The sequence below is a fragment of the Macadamia integrifolia genome, unplaced genomic scaffold (genome assembly GCF_013358625.1).
Source record: "Macadamia integrifolia cultivar HAES 741 unplaced genomic scaffold, SCU_Mint_v3 scaffold2147, whole genome shotgun sequence".
NCBI lineage: Eukaryota > Viridiplantae > Streptophyta > Magnoliopsida > Proteales > Proteaceae > Macadamia > Macadamia integrifolia.
In genome coordinates, this window is record NW_024868540.1 from 30,570 (window position 1) to 49,087 (window position 18,518).

The 18,518-nt window shown below is 38.2% G+C and overlaps 1 protein-coding gene across 3 annotated transcripts in view; it reads left to right on the top strand.

Moving 5' to 3' along the window:
* Positions 1-7,321: 7,321 nt before the first annotated feature.
* LOC122065892 (plant intracellular Ras-group-related LRR protein 7) overlaps positions 7,322-18,518 on the top strand; it is a 51,881-nt gene continuing 40,684 nt past the window's right edge. The window contains exons 1-3 of one of the 3 annotated variants that reach the window (XM_042629716.1): positions 7,322-7,708; positions 10,353-10,422; positions 10,586-10,632. In XM_042629716.1, the coding sequence (XP_042485650.1) occupies positions 7,610-7,708; positions 10,353-10,422; positions 10,586-10,632 (216 nt within the window). In that variant the 5' untranslated portion in view covers positions 7,322-7,609. The remainder of the gene's footprint in view (positions 7,709-10,352; positions 10,423-10,585; positions 10,633-18,518) is intronic. The other 2 variants (XM_042629715.1, XM_042629717.1) reach the window with 2 other exon arrangements.

Genomic DNA, 18,518 nt, shown 5'->3' on the forward strand with positions numbered 1-18,518 from the left:
TCCTTATAGATAGGAAAGTGAATTAAAATCATGGTACTTAAAAATAGGATAATTTGTATCTTTTTAACTGTTCCTATTATTTAATGAAAGGGGCATTATAATAATTTTTATCATTTCATGTGGTAGAATAGATTTAATCTCCTATTATTTCATGTGAGTGGTATAGATGTAATTTCAGTCATTTCATCATTTCATGTAGTAAAATTAAGGTTAATCTTCTATTATTTTGAGTGGTATATTTATAATTTCTGACATTTCCTATTGATAAGCAGGATTATTTTGCTGTTATTTCATGTACATCCATTTCGTTTGCCAATATAACCGGTTGGTAGGGCCCATTTTATTACGACCAAAAATCAGATAATTTGGAGGAGGAATTGGAGTTAAGCGAAGAATTAAAAGGGGAATTCAACATAGTCACATTGTTGCATGTATCCCATACTGTTCCACAGTAGTTGTTTGCAGCAGAACTGTTTGACTGGGTTGAATCCTCTAAGATGGTGGAGTTGCATAGGACAGGAAATGCTCGAGCTTCAGATTCAATTGTGAATGGCTCCGCCGAGAATTGGTTACAAGACTGCAGACATATCAATGTACAGGGAAGGTAAAGATGTCATTAAAACACATAAAAATAACACATGGGAATTGATAAGTATGCTCTCAGAACAAGAGGTTGGAAGAACGAAATTTGAAGACTTTTGGTGGGTAATTTATGTGCTATCCTTACAACTTCTTCAAATATGAAAATGAGAAACATGGCTTGATATATATATATATATATATATATCTAGAACTTGAAGTTCTCTTCATTTTTGCTAACATTGCGAGGTCAGGTGCTGTTATGCAGAATGAAAAATAAATGAAGGCCATGATGTAACAGTCAAGTGATCATGCTGTAACTCCTCCAAAATTAGTCATCAAAGAGGACTTAACAGCAAAGAGAATCGATTGCATAAGAGAAGCACATGCTTGATCTGAGATGTTCATCGTCATTATTTGTTTTATAGAGTCACAGCAGATGCTCCCATTGTAAGGACAGGAGGTGAGAGGAGTCTTTGGAGTAAGGGGTGCTCCTGTTACAACAATTACATGAACTAAGAATGCAGCTTTTGGGGGGAAAAAAGAATTAATTAATAAGATGTAAGCTAGGAACAAAAAGAGATGTGATACCCACTTGAGTCAGTACGTAAGGGATGGGAAGAAGAAGGTTGAAGAAGCAAAAAACAACATAGGAAACAAGAAGAGGGAATCAATAATTCTGTCCATCTCTTCTTTTAAGAAACAGGTTACCCATCATCCAAGATAACAACAAAGAACTTTTATACGCTTCAACTCAAGAAGGGTTTAAAATAATCAGATAAGCTATGGTATCATCTCTGTTTTTCATAAGATCCATCAAGAACAGAATAAGAACGTGCAGACCTCATTCAGCACTGGAGGCGAGATGATTTGACATTTTTTCTTCTTATTTTTGTGGGTTTTGGGTTTCGATTTGTAGTTTGTACTTCCATTATTTACAGTAATTCACATAGCGACAACAAATCACAAGGTCTTGGGTTGACTCATTATATAGTTTGGTTTTGATAATTTCCTTCCTGTGATTCTGTGAAGGTACTCAAACCAGTTGTACTGGACTGTTAATATTTACGGATTCCTCCATGAAAAAGATGCCGTCATTGCAGGATGAGCTCTTTCCATCGTCGCCGGGGAAGGTGAAGATCGAGAGAGTACATCTAATAAATTGTTAAGTTTGTCTCGAATTCTTGATCCGTTTTGAAGATTGACCCGCTCTGACATATTTTGGTGGCGACCTGAATGGGAAGTTTTCTGACATCTGTAATGGAAGCAGAGGGTCGACCCGCGACTTGGAGTATATAATGTACTGTTGTCTTGTTGAGAAAGTCATTGTATTTTGGGGGGTTTTTTCGAGTTAGGGTTTTAGGACGAGTTTTCTCACCGTTGCTTGGGTGTAATCTCTCTTCTATATAGTGAAACATCTTCTTCTTCGCCCAAGGACGTAGCAGACCACACTGGTGTGTGAATCTTGTTAAATCTCTGTGTCGTGCAGATCTTTTATCTATTTATTTTCGTATTTCTTGATGTTTGATCTAACATAAATCGCCAAGTCCATCGATGTTTCTCTTCTACAAGCACTATGTTCCTCTGGGCTCTCTCACTGCTTCGTATCTCAATTTCCAAAGCTTCGTCGATTTAGGTGGTCGCTAATTTGCCTCTTCTTAGGGTGGGATACAATGCGAGAAATAGGTAAGAACCTCCGCCGACATCCGCCGAACCTGTGGTATGTTTGTGTTGGTCACCGGCGCTGCCAGTTTCGTAGGAACCCATGTCTCTCTTGCCCTCAATAGAAGCGGCGATGGCATAGTAGGTCTCAATAATTTTAACAATTACTATGACCCATCACTGAAAAGTGCTAAAAAAGCTCTTCAGAATAGCCATGGCATCTTCATCGTCGAAGGAGACATTGCCGATGCTTCCCTTCTCGCAAAGCTCTTCGTATTGTACCCTTCACCCAGATTATGCATCCGTTGAGTTTTTTACCTTGATGTCCTACCAAAAGAAAAAAAAAATTTACCTTGATGTGAAAGAGAGATGTAAGCAAGGGTTCTTTCACATAATTGACTTCAGGAAAATAAAAAAGCACAATGAAGGAAGACCTACCTCTACATCATCGAGTTTCTTACCTTGAAGCGAAAGAGAGATGTAAGCAAGGGTTTTAACCGACTTTGGGGAAAAAAATGAACAAAAGAGAGAGAGAGAGAGAGAGAGAGAGAGAGAGAGAGAGAGAAACTACATTTAATTATAGTATAATTTTTTAGGATATTTTATTTTTTGGGGGAAGATGGGAATAGAGGAACTATATTTAATTATAGTATATATTTTTAATTTTTTAATTTTTTTTGGGAAAGATGGAAGTGTTAAAGATGTAGAGAGAGTGAAGGGTACCAAAGTTATAGGAGAGAGAGAGAGAGAGAGAGAGAGAGAGAGAGAGAGAGAGAGAGAGAGAGAAGAAGAAGAAGAAAAGAAACGAATAGAGAAATTATACTTAACTATAGTATTTATTTTTTTAGAAAAGATGGAAGCGTTAAAGATTTAGAGAAAGTGAAAAGTAAGAAAATATGAAAAAATGGATAATGAAGAAATTAAGAAATTAAGGTATTTAAATTTAAAAGAAAACTAAAATAGTCCATAAAAAGATTAGTCGTGTAGCATGAATAAATGCACTTATATAATAGTGCTGGTTATTATATGAAAAACTTTCATAATCCACTTTATTTCCACATGGTTGTCTCTTCATTCTCCTACCCCACCAACCAAACGAACACAACTTTTGAAATTGCATGGAAAAAAAAAAGGCCCCTAACGATAAAATTTATGTCGCCATTGTTTGTATGTCACTACTGCCCCATGTAGAACAAAGATTGGGATCCTCTATGACAACTCTTCCTCCAACGGCTCTCTAATCAAAGACATGCAAGTCTAGGATTGCATGCTAATCACTTGTGGCTGCATGCCTTAGGTGTTGGGCTATGTGCCTACGTGTATGTAAAAGGCTGGAGGTGTTAATTGAACTGGGTCGGATTGGGTCCTGACTCAGTTCCTTTGTGGGTCACCCACTTGGGGTAATCATAGACCCACTAGGATTAAGAACCCGAGCTAGCCAATTTTCTATAAATAAGAGGGTTTGGCCACAAAGCAATTAGGGTTTCTAACTCAATCTCAAGAGCTCTCTCTCTTTCCCAATTGAGAGTGTGTTTCCAAGGATCTCCATTGCAATCATTGGATCTGAAGGGGATCATAGCCTTATAAGCCGCAATCCTTTGTTCGTCGCTGTTAGTGAGGATCAACATGTAGTCCAACCAGATCAATTCTGCCGCATGGAAAGTTACATCAAGGTAATTCTTCATCCTCTGTTTGTCTTTCCCTATTTATAAGGGGAAACTATAAAAGAAAATCCAAATCTTGTAGAATAAATGGTAACATACTATCATGGTTGAAATGTTTAGTTAATTTATACAAATAGACACTCCTCTTTCTTTCTTGTTGGAATAAAAGTAAAGACATATATTAGAAAAAAAAAAAAAAAGACTGTAAAATCACAATAGTATCAGTTTCATTTCCAAACCCTTCCACCTAAAAACAAATTTTTTCCAAACCTAATAAAAAAAGATAAATAAATAACAAAAGTTTCAGATAGAGATTCAATATAACGATCCATAGAGGAATTAATATATATATATATATATATATAATGGCAAATGTTACATCACTTTAGGATTAGCGCCCTTCCCATGCTATGATGAATCTCAGCTTGACTTTTGAATCTCTATCTATTAAATTGGTTTTGGGAGCCTAGATGAAATCAAACCTCAAAGTCGAAATTATGAAGCAATAGATGCACAAGAGCTAGAGGAGAGGTGGGAGTGGTGAAACTTGGGGAATGGGAGCTACCCCAGAATGTCTGTTTTAAATATCTACTGAGATCCATATTTACCAAAGAAGGTGATATAGAGGATAATGTTTGTCCACAGAATTAAAGTGGGATGGATGAAATGAAGAGGTACATCAGGAGTGATATGTGACAAAAGAATGGCTGCTAAACTTAAAGGAAAATTTTACAGGACAACTATTCGACCAGCTATGACATATGGAGCAGAGTGCGAGGTAAACAAGAAGAGTGATTTGACTAAAATGAGTGTAGTAGAGATGTGGATGCTAAGAGGAATGTGTGGTAAGACCAGGAGATATAGATTAAGGAATGATATGATTATATTAGAAATGAGTTGGGGGTTGCAACAATCCGAGACAAGCTCTACGAGAACCGGTTGAGATGGTATGACCATGTGCAATAGAGACCTATACATGCCTTAATAAGGAAGAATGATCAGATTTACTTAGAGGGAGCTAAGAAAAGGTAGGAGAATGCTTAAAATGACTATTAACGAAGTGGTGAGAAAAAAGTCATGGATATGGTGGGGTTCAATTCTAGTATGACCATGAATAGAGTTTTATGGAGGACAATGACCTAGATAGCCGACCCCGTGTAGGAGATGTTCCTATGTTGCATCTTTGATTATTGCCCTATCTCCTTCTCTTATCCCCCTTCTACTTCTTTTTATTCTTCTTCTTTTGTTGCTTCTTTCATTTCTTTTTTTCCCATATTGGATCCATGTAGCTGATCCCATTTAGTTGGGATAAGATTATGCTTGTTGTTATTGTAGATGCACAAGAACTACGCTCCAAGATCCTCTCGATCAGAATACACTACAGTTACGGATGATAAGCAGAGATCAATCCAATTTTATGATAAAAAAAATTCCAGTCGAATAGTTGAAAAACAAAATCTATGGTAACACAACTATAGATTCAGGTTTATTAATTCTAACACTGCTGCAGTTTTAATGGACTTCAAGCATGACGAATTTCCACGCTGCAAACTATTTGACCCAAATATGATTGTTCCCATTAGAAAAAGTCAGCGACCTTTGAACTAAACAGAATTATTCTCGAGTCATTCGGTCCAATCCGAATTATATGAATAATTCAATTTATTTAATAATTTTTAAAAAAGTAATAAACTTAAAAAATGAAAATAAATATTTTAAATTAAGGGAAAAATAATGGGTACTTGACAAACACCCAGACAGTGTAGGGTGCGAAAAGATAATGCTGCCCCTCATTGACATGTTCTGAATATGCTTCCGCACAACCTCTCATTGGCCCACTGATATGGTGTTTACTATACCAGACCAACAAGGTTCTGTTCAACAAGAATAATTTAACTCACAGAAATTCCTATTTGGGAACAATATAATGGGAAAAATAGAAAAAAAAAATATTTTAAGGGATAGGGTTCCTTGAAAGGCAGCTTGGCCCTAAATCGGTGGGAGTGCAAGAGAAATGTCAATAAGATTTTCACCTTTTATGAGGGGTAGGGGGATCATTTTGCCCCCTTTGTGTATGAGTGCAGGGGTCATGCTACATTTCGGGGATTATTTTTTTATATTTTAATGAGGTTGAGGATCGCTATCTGAACATGTGGCTATTGTATTAGTGTGGAGACCAAGCATGGAATATATAGTGACTAAGCAGGGAAAGGTGCACGAACATCCAAATGGGGGTAGGGTGGTCTTTTCTCCACCCTCATAGGGAGAGAGAGCCATTTTTTCTTTCCCATTTCAATAACCTATTTTTTCACCCAAATTCAATTATAAGTTGGTGACCACCCCTATTCATAAGGGTTGCCACCCTTCTATTGTTTATTGTCTATCCATTGTGAAACTGAATTATCATGAGTCATGACTCCTCTTTATCCACAGGTCAAGGGATTGGATTGGTATCATGTAGGAATTAATTCTTAGGAATCGGATCGGTATTAATCTCCGATAGCAATATTATGGATGGGCCTGTATCGGCTCAGGTCCAATTTCATTAAAAAAAAAAAAAAAAAAAAAAAAAAAAAAAAAAAGCAGAAGAAGGGAAAAAAAGAGAAGGGTTTCTTGACAATTTCACCTTCAAATTTCATGCCAATATGATCCGGTCAATAGTGTCAATCCAATACCGATATCTCATTCCCTGTAGTAGGAGAATCGTCTAGATCAGATCGGTATTGATCATGGCCAGGGGTGTCAATACCTAAACGAACCGGTAAAACTGCTTCGGATCAAGCCTATTGAATTTGAATCAAATCGAATCGAAAGGCTTATTGGTGTGGTTTCGGTTTGGGATGTTATGACACCCTAACAAATCGAATTGCACTAAAAACCGATTGGACCTAAAATGAAATCGAAGCCAACTCAAAAATCGGATCAAAACCAAATCAAACTGGTAAAAAACCAAAAACAATTCAAAATTCATTAAACCAAAATTTACATAGTTTTGTATGGAAAATCAAACTTAAATCGGATAAAAAATTAAAACCAGCCTGATTACAAATCAATACAAGAAACCAAAACCAAACAGAAACCAAACCGCACTGAAATGAAACCCAATTGAAACCCAAATTTCTTTATTGGTGTGGTTTCGATTTCACCATTCCCACACCGAAACCAATTCAACTCAGACTAAAACCGTGACGAACCGATCCATTGACATCCCTAATCATGGTTTCCCGTATCAGTGAATCAGTAGTTGAGTAAAGACAAGGGTAAAAAAGTGAAAAGTGAAAAGAAAAAATCAACCAGGGTAAATATGGTTGCCTCCCTTCTAAATCTATTCATTCCTCTCTGCTTCCGTGTATCCGTTTCATCATCTAAATGACACTAATCTAAATTGCAAAATCATATTTTAGTTATAAATTTTCCACGTAAGCGATTACACATCACAGCGCAGCAAGATCGGAGCCTAACGCGTAACGCCCCTGTCCTCCCTTGTGACTTGTGTGTGTCTTTTAACGACAACTCTGCAATTTCTGCAATTCTGAAACTCCAAACCTAACACCCTTCTTCCTTCTTCCTTTAATTCAAATGTCCAGTTCGAAAAGGAGCTCTTCTGTCTCGTTCTCCTGAGTTTCAGGGCTTCGGGAGATCGAATGAAGCTCTCAATCTGATCGATCGTGTTATTGAATTGAATTTAAGGAAGGGGTTTGAAGATGGGATGCTGTAACAGTAAAAGTGCTGATTCGAGCGCGAATCGGGTCTCCCGATGGCGAGCCACTGGTATCGTCGCTCTAAGAGACTCCAAACTGAAGGTTGCTCTGCTTTTCCTTTTTCTCCTCTCTTTATGGATTTGTATGTGTTTGTTATTGTTTTTTTCGTTGTTTAATTACTGATTTTTTTTATTTAACTTACGGACTTACATCGGAGAAATAACATTTACAATTGGAGTGATTTACAGCCGAAATTATAGTGACATAAAAACAGGATACATGGAATGTAATTGTAGTCGAAAATATGAGTCGAAATGAAAGAATGGTGATTGGTTAAGATTGATGATCAAGAGACACCCTGGAATAACTATTTCTTTTATAGTGGGGAAATAAAGATGGAGAGATTGAAGAGAATGTTTTCATAGAATTTGAGTGGCAAGAATGAAACGGAGAGGAGCTTTTGCAATGTTGCATGATCAATTTATTTCTGAAAAAGTAAGTAAGTTTTTTAAAACAGATAGAAGCAACCAACGTTGCATGATACTAAATGATGAATTACAAAAAAATACAACATATATGCCAAATGGGTTTAATTCAAAATGGATGTATAAAAGGTTGACTGGCAAGATTTGGAAGCATAGTTGTAGATATTAATACATCTGACGGAGCTTAGAAGTTTCATTGTAAGTGACAAGATTAGGTAAAGGTAACTCAGATGGTTTGGTCATGTGCAAAGAAGACCAATGGATTCACCGGAAAGAAGGAGCAATGTGGTTCAAGTTGGAAGTGGTAGGACGAGAAGAGGTAGGCCAAATATGACCTGGGTTGAAGTGATCAGAACGGATGTGTGTATGTATCAGTTAATAGCAGGTATGGCTTTAAATAGTGAGAACTGGTGGAACACAGTTTGTATATTTGATCTGAAGTAGATAGGATCTGGCTTAGCTGAGTTGAGTTTTCTCATACTTTTTGTGTGTTTTTTGTAAACCCGATAGTTGGGGAAGATATAAAATTAAGGTAAAAAAAGATGAAAGACAAACTACCAATACTCCTACGTTGCTACTGAAGTATCCGTGTTCTTTCTCCCTCCCTTATAGATTGTATTTGTTTTGTCTTTTGGCATTTAAGCCTATGACTATAACTGCTTACCTGTCCAAAGGGATAATGTTTCAGCTTGTCATTATTCTGATTCAATTGTTTGAGCTACCATGCACATGCATGCATTGTTCTCTTAATGTGTTCCTCCTCTCTCCACCCTGGTCACTGGTACACACGTGTGCTGTATACCAATTTCTGGCAAGAATGTCTGTATTGTGGATAACTTATGAACTAACGTATTTGGATTTGCTAGTATTTTATACATATGCTCATTTAACCCCAAATGATATATTTTTGTTACTTGGAATAAAATTATGTTATATTACAATACTGGGTTGGGACTTGTGTTGAATGTTGCATATTTGAATTTGATGAGAAGCCACATGGATTGTGTTACTTCCACTTGGCTCTTGTTTTTTCTGTTGATTAGTCAAGATATGAAAATACAACCCTAGCAGTTTTATGTGTAAAATACAGCCATAATAGTATCCCAATTAAAGGTATCTTGCTATAGTCGTGGACTCGTGGGTAGAGTTCGATTTCTAAGTATTGGTATTATATCAGTGTATCGACCGATATATATCAGTACTGCCAGCGCCTGATAAAGATACAGATTGGTTGGGTCGTGACATATCGGCCCAAAAAGTGAAATCTTTTTGCCCAATACAGCCTGATACCACCCGTCCATATCTGTATCGGCCGAGCGGATATAGACACTGATAAGATTCTTATAACCTTGATAGTATCACAGATAATAAAATGCATGCATGACTTTGTTAGATATAACAATATTTAACTTTCACCAATTTATGTAGTTTGGATCACAGTTTCTGAAGTAAGAAGCGAAAACAAGAAGCAGGAAAATGAAAAACAGTAAATTACAATTAGTTAGAAGTGAAACACAACAATTTCTCCACTTTGTACCAAGCTTCCTGGAGCTATGATTTAGATCTTAGATTCAAAAATAAGTTGTAATGGTGATTAGTAGTGATTGTCATGCTAGTTATGGTTAGATTATTTAGATTATTTGGCATTTAGTCATCTTGGCTTTTTTGGCAGGGAAAGCATAATTTCATTTTCTACTGGGGAAAGAAGCCTTTCAAATTTTTAGTTGTAAAAAATGAAAATGATGTGACAAGGAGAATAATCTTTGGACTTTTTGGTTGAAAATATTGGCTAAGTTTGAGGGAAAATCACATTTTTTGGAAGAAAAAAAAAAGATTGTGCTTTTCGAAGCTCATCTCTTGGTGGGCTAGCTATGTTTAAATTCACCTATATTCTAGTGTAACCGAGTGTTAATTACATGTGCGATTATTCTCCTCATATTTGTTTATTTGCTTTCGTTTTTTGTATCCTTCTTTCATGTAAATAGTTATGGTCTTTAATTTGTTTTGAAGATGTTAGTTATGGAATCTAGAAGAATATGATTTGTTCATATAATTTTGAAGAAAACGATTTGTTTGTTTGTTTATGGTAAGTAGCTAAAACATGGTTGAATTTATGTTACACAATGGGACTGCCAACATTGGGTTTTCATTTTCTACAACGTCACTGTTATAACGAAGATTAAGTTGCTTTCAGTTTTGGTTTTCTTTTAACTTGACTATTTGTTTGTAAGCTAACTAAGCCAACTGCAACTTGTGCACAGACATTGCCAGATGAAGTTCTTGACTTGGAGAAATCTATACGAACTTTGGATTTAACACACAATAAAATAGGTTTCTCTCTCTGTCTCTCTCTCTCTCTAACTTTTTTGATCGGTAGATTATTGCTTCCGGAAAATGAGAGAAATTTCGTTAATTACCAAATTGTTGTGGACTCTTTAACATTGATTTTATTTTATTGATCATGTACTTTGTTGCTAATGCTTTGCTTCTACAGTTGACATTCCAATGGGCATCAGCAAATTGATCAACATGCAGCGCCTGGTAAGAACTTGAAAATATATCATTCATGCATCTATAGTGTTGCAAGGTATTCTAAATTAGAGAAGGAAGGATGGGAATAACGCACCATTCTGCTTTGAAATCAATGCATGGTACAAATGCACTATTAATGCATGAATAGGGCACTGGTACTACATTAGGATCTCAGGCGTTCTCAATAAACCTCAATTGCAATGGAATTAAATAGAAACTGTTAGATGGGGTACTAACTTATGTCTAACATGACACCAGCCCTTTTCATTTATAATAACGAAGAGAAAGTCCTAGAATATTACAAGGACCATTAAACCCCTAAAGGACCTAAGCACTTGTTTGGAATCTAGCAACTTCCCTAAAACCCATTATTACAACACTCTTCCTCAAGCTAGTACATAGGTATCACATTTACCCAACTTGCAGATAATATGATGAAACATCTTACTACTAAGACCTTTAGTAATACATCAGCCAATTGTTCTTTTTGATGAAGTGCTGATCGATCTCCACATGCTTGATTTGATTATGCTAGATAGGGTTGTGAGCAATGTTGATGTCAGATTTGCTGTCACAAAAGAGATTCATAGGAAGGGTAGCAGGGACAACCAAATCTGTGGGAAGACCATGAAGCCATAGGAGCTCACAAATGCCATGAGCCATAGCACAGAATTCTGCTTCAGCACTTGACCGGCCAACCACAGATTAGATTGCTTCTTGCTTCGCCATGTAATAGGTACCACCACAAAAGTGCAGTACTAGTAGTAGTCCTACAGTTGTCAGGAGAGCCTTCCCAATCAGCATTCATGAAGGTCTCCACCTTAAGGTGATTATAAGGAGAAAAAATAATGCCATGTCCTTGGGGTAGATTTCAAGTAATAGAGAATGTGCATCGCAACTTCCATATTTATCGCGTAGGGATCATGCATGTACTGACTAACTAGGCTGATAGCAAATGCTATGTCAGGGTGTGTATGAGAAAGATTAAACACCCTATTAATCTTTGATATCTCCCCTTGTTCACAGAATCACCTTCTTTGCTACTTAGGTGACCATTAACTTCAATAGGAGTATATGTCGGTTTGCACCCCAACATACGTCTCAGAAAGAAGTTCAAGCACATACTTCCGCTAAGACAAGTAGATTCCACGTGAAGACCTGGCAACTTCAATGCCAAGGAAGTAACGAAGTTTTCCTAGATCATTGATATCAAATTCCTCACCCAAGTATCTCTTGAGATTAGAAATCTCTACCATATCATCACCAGTAACAATAATATTATCTACATAGATGATCAAGATAACAATCTTCCCGCTAGTTCTCTTAATGAATAGAGTGTGGTCGGCATTTCTTTGGGAATAGCCTATGGCAATCATAGTCATTGTGAATCTGCAATCGCTTCCAGCTAGGTATGGGGAATAGACATAGAGAATAGAGAAGACACAAAACTACAGTAGGATGGAAAAAAGTGAATTATAAAAAATAATTTTAGCTATGGGGTGTAAAGTGCAAAACCTAGTGCCTTTACGAACAATAATAGGAAACTCAAGAGACGGATCAACACTACCAACTGGAACATCAACAGAATGGGAAAGAGAATCACCTGGGTCTAAGGGGACAAGATCAGGCTCGAGAGGAGACAACTGGCATGGTAAGGTAGGTGTTGGATGTGTAGTGGTTTGAGTCTGTTATCTGTGACTATAAACATGCATCTCTGGTTGAGGCCGAGCTGAAGAAGGTTTGTCAATCTCCCCTTCAAATGGGACACTGGCAGGAATAACAAGTTTAAAGGACTGCACATCTTCCACAATGGAAGAAAACTCCCCCTAAAGAGGTGTCACAGTGTAGTAAGACCTAGATTTGTGAAAGATAACTCCATAGTCACAAACTAACACCAAGTGGGAGGATAAAAACACCGATAGCCTTTCTGAGTAGGAGCATACCCTAGAAAAATACACCAGAGACCATGAGGATCAAACTTCCCGTGAGGATGATGATTTCGAGCATAGCAAACACATTCGAATACCTTGGGAGGAATAATAAAAGCATTAGAGCCCTAGAGAAGATCCAGAGGGGAGCAGAAGATGAGAACCTGAGAAGGCATTTGGTTGATTAGAAAAGTGGCAGTGGGAACCGCATCACTCAAGTACTGGGGAGGAACATGCATCTCAAACATAAGAGAGCATGCTTCCTCACAAAGGTAGCAATTCTTCCGCTCAGCAACACCATTCTGAGCTGGAATATGACACAACTGGTCTGATGAATCATCCCATGAGTGGAAAGATAAGCATGAAAGGATCTATTGAAGTATTCATAGCCATTGTCACTTCGAAGGATCTTAATGGTGAAAAAGATCGCAGGAATAAGGCCCCCCAAAACCCCAAACCGGTTGTGGGATGCAACTGCTGTGGGAGCCTGGTCTGGTGTGGCTTGGTTCTTGGTTCTTGATTGGTTCACCTAAGGACAACCTACGTGGACAAGAATTGAAGTAGATTCATTCAATATTTATGGGCCCATTCTGACCATGAAATGGGGTAATTTTCGGGGTTGATTGATGATTTGTGTGAGGAGGAATTAGTGGAAGAGTTCTATATTCTTTGAATTCAGTTACTATTTTCTTGGAGGTGATTTTTAGGGGATTATTTTCAGATCTTATGGGCCCCACGACAAGCTGTATCAGATCAATTTGAAGACTAATTAGCAACTGCTGGATCCTTGCTTCACAAGGAATCAATTTGGTTATCTTACTTACTTTTCTAGATTTGTTTTTTTCCTATTTTCTTGTAATAGGTAATAGGCTAGTTTCCAATTAAGAATGGGATTTTATTTTGATTTGTAATAGGAAGGTTTTATTTTAGTCAATTAGGTTGTAATTGATGATCAATTTTATATAAAAGACAAGGCTGATCTACAGCCCGCAATTTGATGAAGAAAAAAAGAATGACTTGGATTATTCCAATTGTTGTGAGATGCAGTGAAGTGAGGGACCTAGTGGGTGAGATGCCCAGGGAAGAGTGAGATACTCAACCTAAACTATCCCCCTTCCCCGTCTATCTTCTTCTTCCCATTCTCTATTTTCTGCTTATTTATTTATTTCTATTTTATTTTTCCTGCGATCCTGAGTGGTTTCAGTGCCGTTCAAGTTCAGTTTGAAGCTTGATTACAAGCCCCAACACCTGCTGCCATTGCAAGATCTGAGAAGACAAGTTCAATACTTGTGGCATCTCTTTTGTTCAGTCTATCAACTGACAACACCTATGATCTTATTCTGGAATTCCTAGTCATCTAGTTGGGAATTGGTCCTACATTAAATGGTAGCACCGAGCTGAGTCTAAGCCATTCAGTGAAACTTCTGAAAGCAATAAAGGTGTCACCCCTTGGTTCGTATCATATAAACCCAAGTGGTCCGAGAATAATAATAAATAAAAGAGACAAACTACCAATAACCATTGATAGACACATAGTGGGATGGACCCCAAATATTAGAATGTATCTGTGAAAAAGTAGTGGCACTTTTATTTCTGAAAAACAGAGTAGGTGATCAGAGTTTGTTTGGTCAATACATATGCCTCACAAAAAAAATGACTCGAATTACAATGCTTAAAAGAAGGAAAATGTTAGCTTAAGTTCCCAAAGGAGGATGTCTCAACCGACGATGGCATTGTAGTAACTCAGAGATGGGAGATGACGTAGAGGATGTCTATATACCTGAACAGAGACTAACACCGAGTCATCATCATCAAACAAATATAGAGCACACGCCCTACCAAAGCCAATCATTGCCTTTGTCACCAGATCTTGAAAAACACAATGAGACAGGAAAAATGTGATTTTGCAATTAAGACTACTAATGGACAATAGGTTAGTAGGGAAATATGGAACATGTAAGACAGTAGAAAGGGATAAAGGAGTACAACTAACGGAGCCCTTTCTCAAAATAGTGGAATAAGTTCTATTAGCCAATTTGACCTTACCATTTCCAGGACAGGTAGTGTACTGAGAGAAAAGAGACAAGCAACCTATCATATGATCTGATGCCCTAGAGTCTATAGTCCATGGGTTAGAATTCACAGACATAGTATGGCTACAGAAAGAATTACCTAATCCAAAAGGGGTGGGATGACTAGAGCTCGTAGTGGTAGATGCAGGGGAGTCCGAACATGTCAGAACTCAGAAGACTCCGGATGTAGTAAGCTCATTAGATGATAATGAGGCTGCTGAGATGCTAGGAGCAGAGTCAGAGTCAGAGTCTGGGACCCTAGTATGGTTGGCCTGACGTGGTATACAGCCACGAAGCACGACTACCATGAAGATTCTAGTAGTGCTCCTTGGTGTGACGCTCCTTGCCACAGTAATCGCACTTTATTGGAACTTTGGTAGAGGAGCCACCAGACTGTGGGGCTACTCTGAGGGACTGAGTGCTAGAAGCAAGTGCAAGTCTCTCGGTTGGAGCGGCAATAGGCTGTGGGAACATAGTGGTACGACTGCTGTCCTCAAGTTGGATCATAGCATAAGCCTGATCTAAGGTAGGAAAGGGAGTAGGAGCAAGAATCTGGGACCGCAGCTGATCAAATTCTACATTCAACCCTTCTAGGAAAGTCATAAATCCGGATCTTGGCCTCTTGATTCTGAAATCTGATGGCATAAATAGGAGTGGAGTATACCACTCAGAAGTCCAACTCATTCCACAATGTGCGTAACTAATAGTAGTACTGTGATAGTGTGAGCCCTCTCTGAATCAGGTCTAAATCTTCGCAACATAGTCAAGGAGATAGTCATATGAAAGCTGTGGTTGTATAGAGTTGACAAGGAAAACCATAACAAGAAAGTTGGCATATTCCCACTTGTAAATCTCAGGAGCTGTGATTGGACGCTTTGTGGTGAGGTCCTATAATAGCCACAAGACTTGATAGAGATGCAGATCGAGCGTGACCACATAAGATAGTTGGTTCCTTCAAGCTTGATAGCATAAGTGGGAAGAGCCGAGGTGTCTCCACCAGTGGAAGCAAAGGAGCTGGTATACATGGTTGTAACTCAAGGGGGTTGTGCTAAGATAGAAGCACCAGCCGAAGGTAGAAGAAGCACAAAAAATGTAGGGAAAAATCCTGAAAAGCCCAAAATTCTATAAAGGGTGAAAATCCTGACAAATCGATTTTGGGGATAGCTCTGGAACGGAGTCCTAAGACAAAAAATGGCTTATGCATACCACTACAAGGATCAGTAGCGCCAATTGCAACCATCATCAAGATGATCGGTGCATCAAACAAGGGAAAAGTACTCTGGCATTAAAAAAAATGATCAGGGTGGGAAAAACCTTGAAAATTGGTGAAAGGAGAAGAATTGGGTCTCTCAGATCATTGAAGAAGGGAATCTGAGAGCCCAGAGAAGGAGGAAGGAGAAGCTAGTGGTTCTCTTGGTGGTTTAACGAACTACCACCGAGAGAGAAGGAAGAATACTGTAGAAGTAGATTACAAAGTAACTACCCCCAATGTATTACAGCCCCAAACCCCAAGTCAAATAGGACTTTAGAATTAGCTTGATAAAAATCAGAGATAACAATAGGGAAACAAGGGAACTAAGACCAGAAATAAACCCCCAAAGAACAAAGGACAATGCAGCAGCAAAACCGAGCCGAAGACCCAAACCGATAGGAGAGAGAAGGGTACCTGCATTTGGAACTATAGGGCTCTGATGGAGCTCCAATTCTGGTCGATTGTAGGCCTTATTACGAAGGACAAACCCCCAAAGTTGATTGAATTCTGATGGCCAGATTGAAAGTTACTCAGTTTCTTGATCCCTGACCTTGGAGAGAGAAATAAGGAGAACTCTTCAAGAACCGCAGCCTGCAGGAGGTCTGATCGGCTGGCCTTCAGAAGAGGATCGAGTGATCCCTTGATGGATTAGAACACACCCTGAAAAGGGTCAGAAAAACAGAACTTGAATGTGGGAGATGAGAGAGATCGACTGTCTTCAAGAATGGGAGATTCTTGGCTGGTTGGTTCTAGTTTTGAAAGCTTAAACAGATCTGAAACTCTTTCCCTGGATCCTCACAGCAACAGTACGTAAACTGAAATTAATAGCAGTAAATTAAAAGACAGACGAGGAATGTGGGCGAAAGTGGCAATCTCGGCCCGGGCATCTCACCCGCAGCTATCTCGGCTGTTTATAAGCAATTGACTACAATCTTTGTTTATTCAATTCTGAAATTCTGAGTACAATAACTCCTCTTTAAATAGAGGGCAGAAACAATGCTAATAGCAGTCACATTATAACTAGGAGTCGTACTCCTACTAGGACTAACATTAGAAACCTAGTCAAACTTAGGAAACTTAATTAGTCACTAGCTACTAGCCACTAATGGGCTTCATTACAAGTAAATTGATGGCCACTAATGGGCCTTATTGGAATAGAAATTGATGGGCCCATTGGGCCCTTATTTAATAAGAAATAACTTAATCACTTCAGTGGACTTAAGTGAAACCGATAGCCCTATTTGGGCTGGCTTTCTTCCTAAGATAGCTCAGCCCAAAGTGGGGAGCTACATCAAAGAAGGTGGGAGGCGGTGGGAGAGAGAAAATCGTGCAAGAGAGAAAGAGATGGAGGGGAAAGGGAGCTCTTAGGGTTTTGGATCCAAAGGCTCTAATACCGTGTTGGATGAGGTAATGACTTGTGTCTAACGTGACACTAGCCCTCTTTATTTGTATTAACGGATAGAAAGTTGTAGAATATTACAATGACCATTAAACCCTAAAGGACCTAAGGTCCTGTTTGGAATTTAACAACTTTCCTGAAACCCATTATTACAACAGAAGCACTATAGAAGATGGTAGAGAAGAAGGGATATAGGATAGGGGGTAGTCTCTCTCAGATTTGGGTCTCTCACCCACGACTTCTGACTGTTCTTTGGTCTCTCGCCAATGGCTTCTCACCGTACTCTCTCACAAAGCAAAGGACACAGCTTTTTGTTTCTCAATCTGGCTACTGAAATCCACCAGCCACCATCCCTTATTTATAATAATAAATTGATTATAGGAATTGGATCCTTCCTTGCATGGAAAGGAAGCCCTTACAACTGGATATTTATCTTAATTGGAAACTAATTACAAATCAAATCCATCTTAACTGAAATAGAAAGTCTCCTAGGAATAAAAATTGCCAATTACATAGCAGCCTATAAAATAGGAACTAATTTAGTCAATGAAATCCCCTGCACAAGGACTAAACTATCCTAAAATGTAGCACTAATATGAGCTGTCAATTCTTCTATGCTCTTCTCCATGTATATTGACCATGGGCCCCACTTGAATATTCTGGAAATAAGTCTCCTTATTAAAATGCTCAAGATCTCCAAATAAATCTGGAAATACTTATCATAGGCTGGTCGATACTCCGAACTATGCCGCTGGTCAAACTCTTTATCTGGGCAGAATCGATATCTCCTTCTGCTGACAGGATATCTACCGAAATCTGCAACAAATAAATAATTTTTGGAGCCCAATCGATAGGTTTGACCTAAATCAATTATAGGCAAAGCTTTAGTAGTCTTGGATCCCCCAATCATATTTTTCAAGGCATCCAGTCGCCTTGTTGGTGTCACCTTGCACACACCCCTCCTCCTGCCCAAAAAAAAAAAAAAAAAAAAAAGAGCCTTGGGTTACCTAGATGCCATGACAACAATGTCCATTGGCCTGGGTGTTTGAGTCAGTCTGCATGAAATACAAGAAAGAATTTAGGCCCTGTTTGGCATCACTTCTAATTTTCTAGAGTGAATCTTCTGGGAAGCATTTATTTTAATTTTTACAGTGATCTTATAGTAAAAAATTATATCTTTCCCCTCCAAAAAGGGGAAAAAGGGATTGTTAGTTGAGAGATATTTTTTTTTTTTTTTTTTTTTT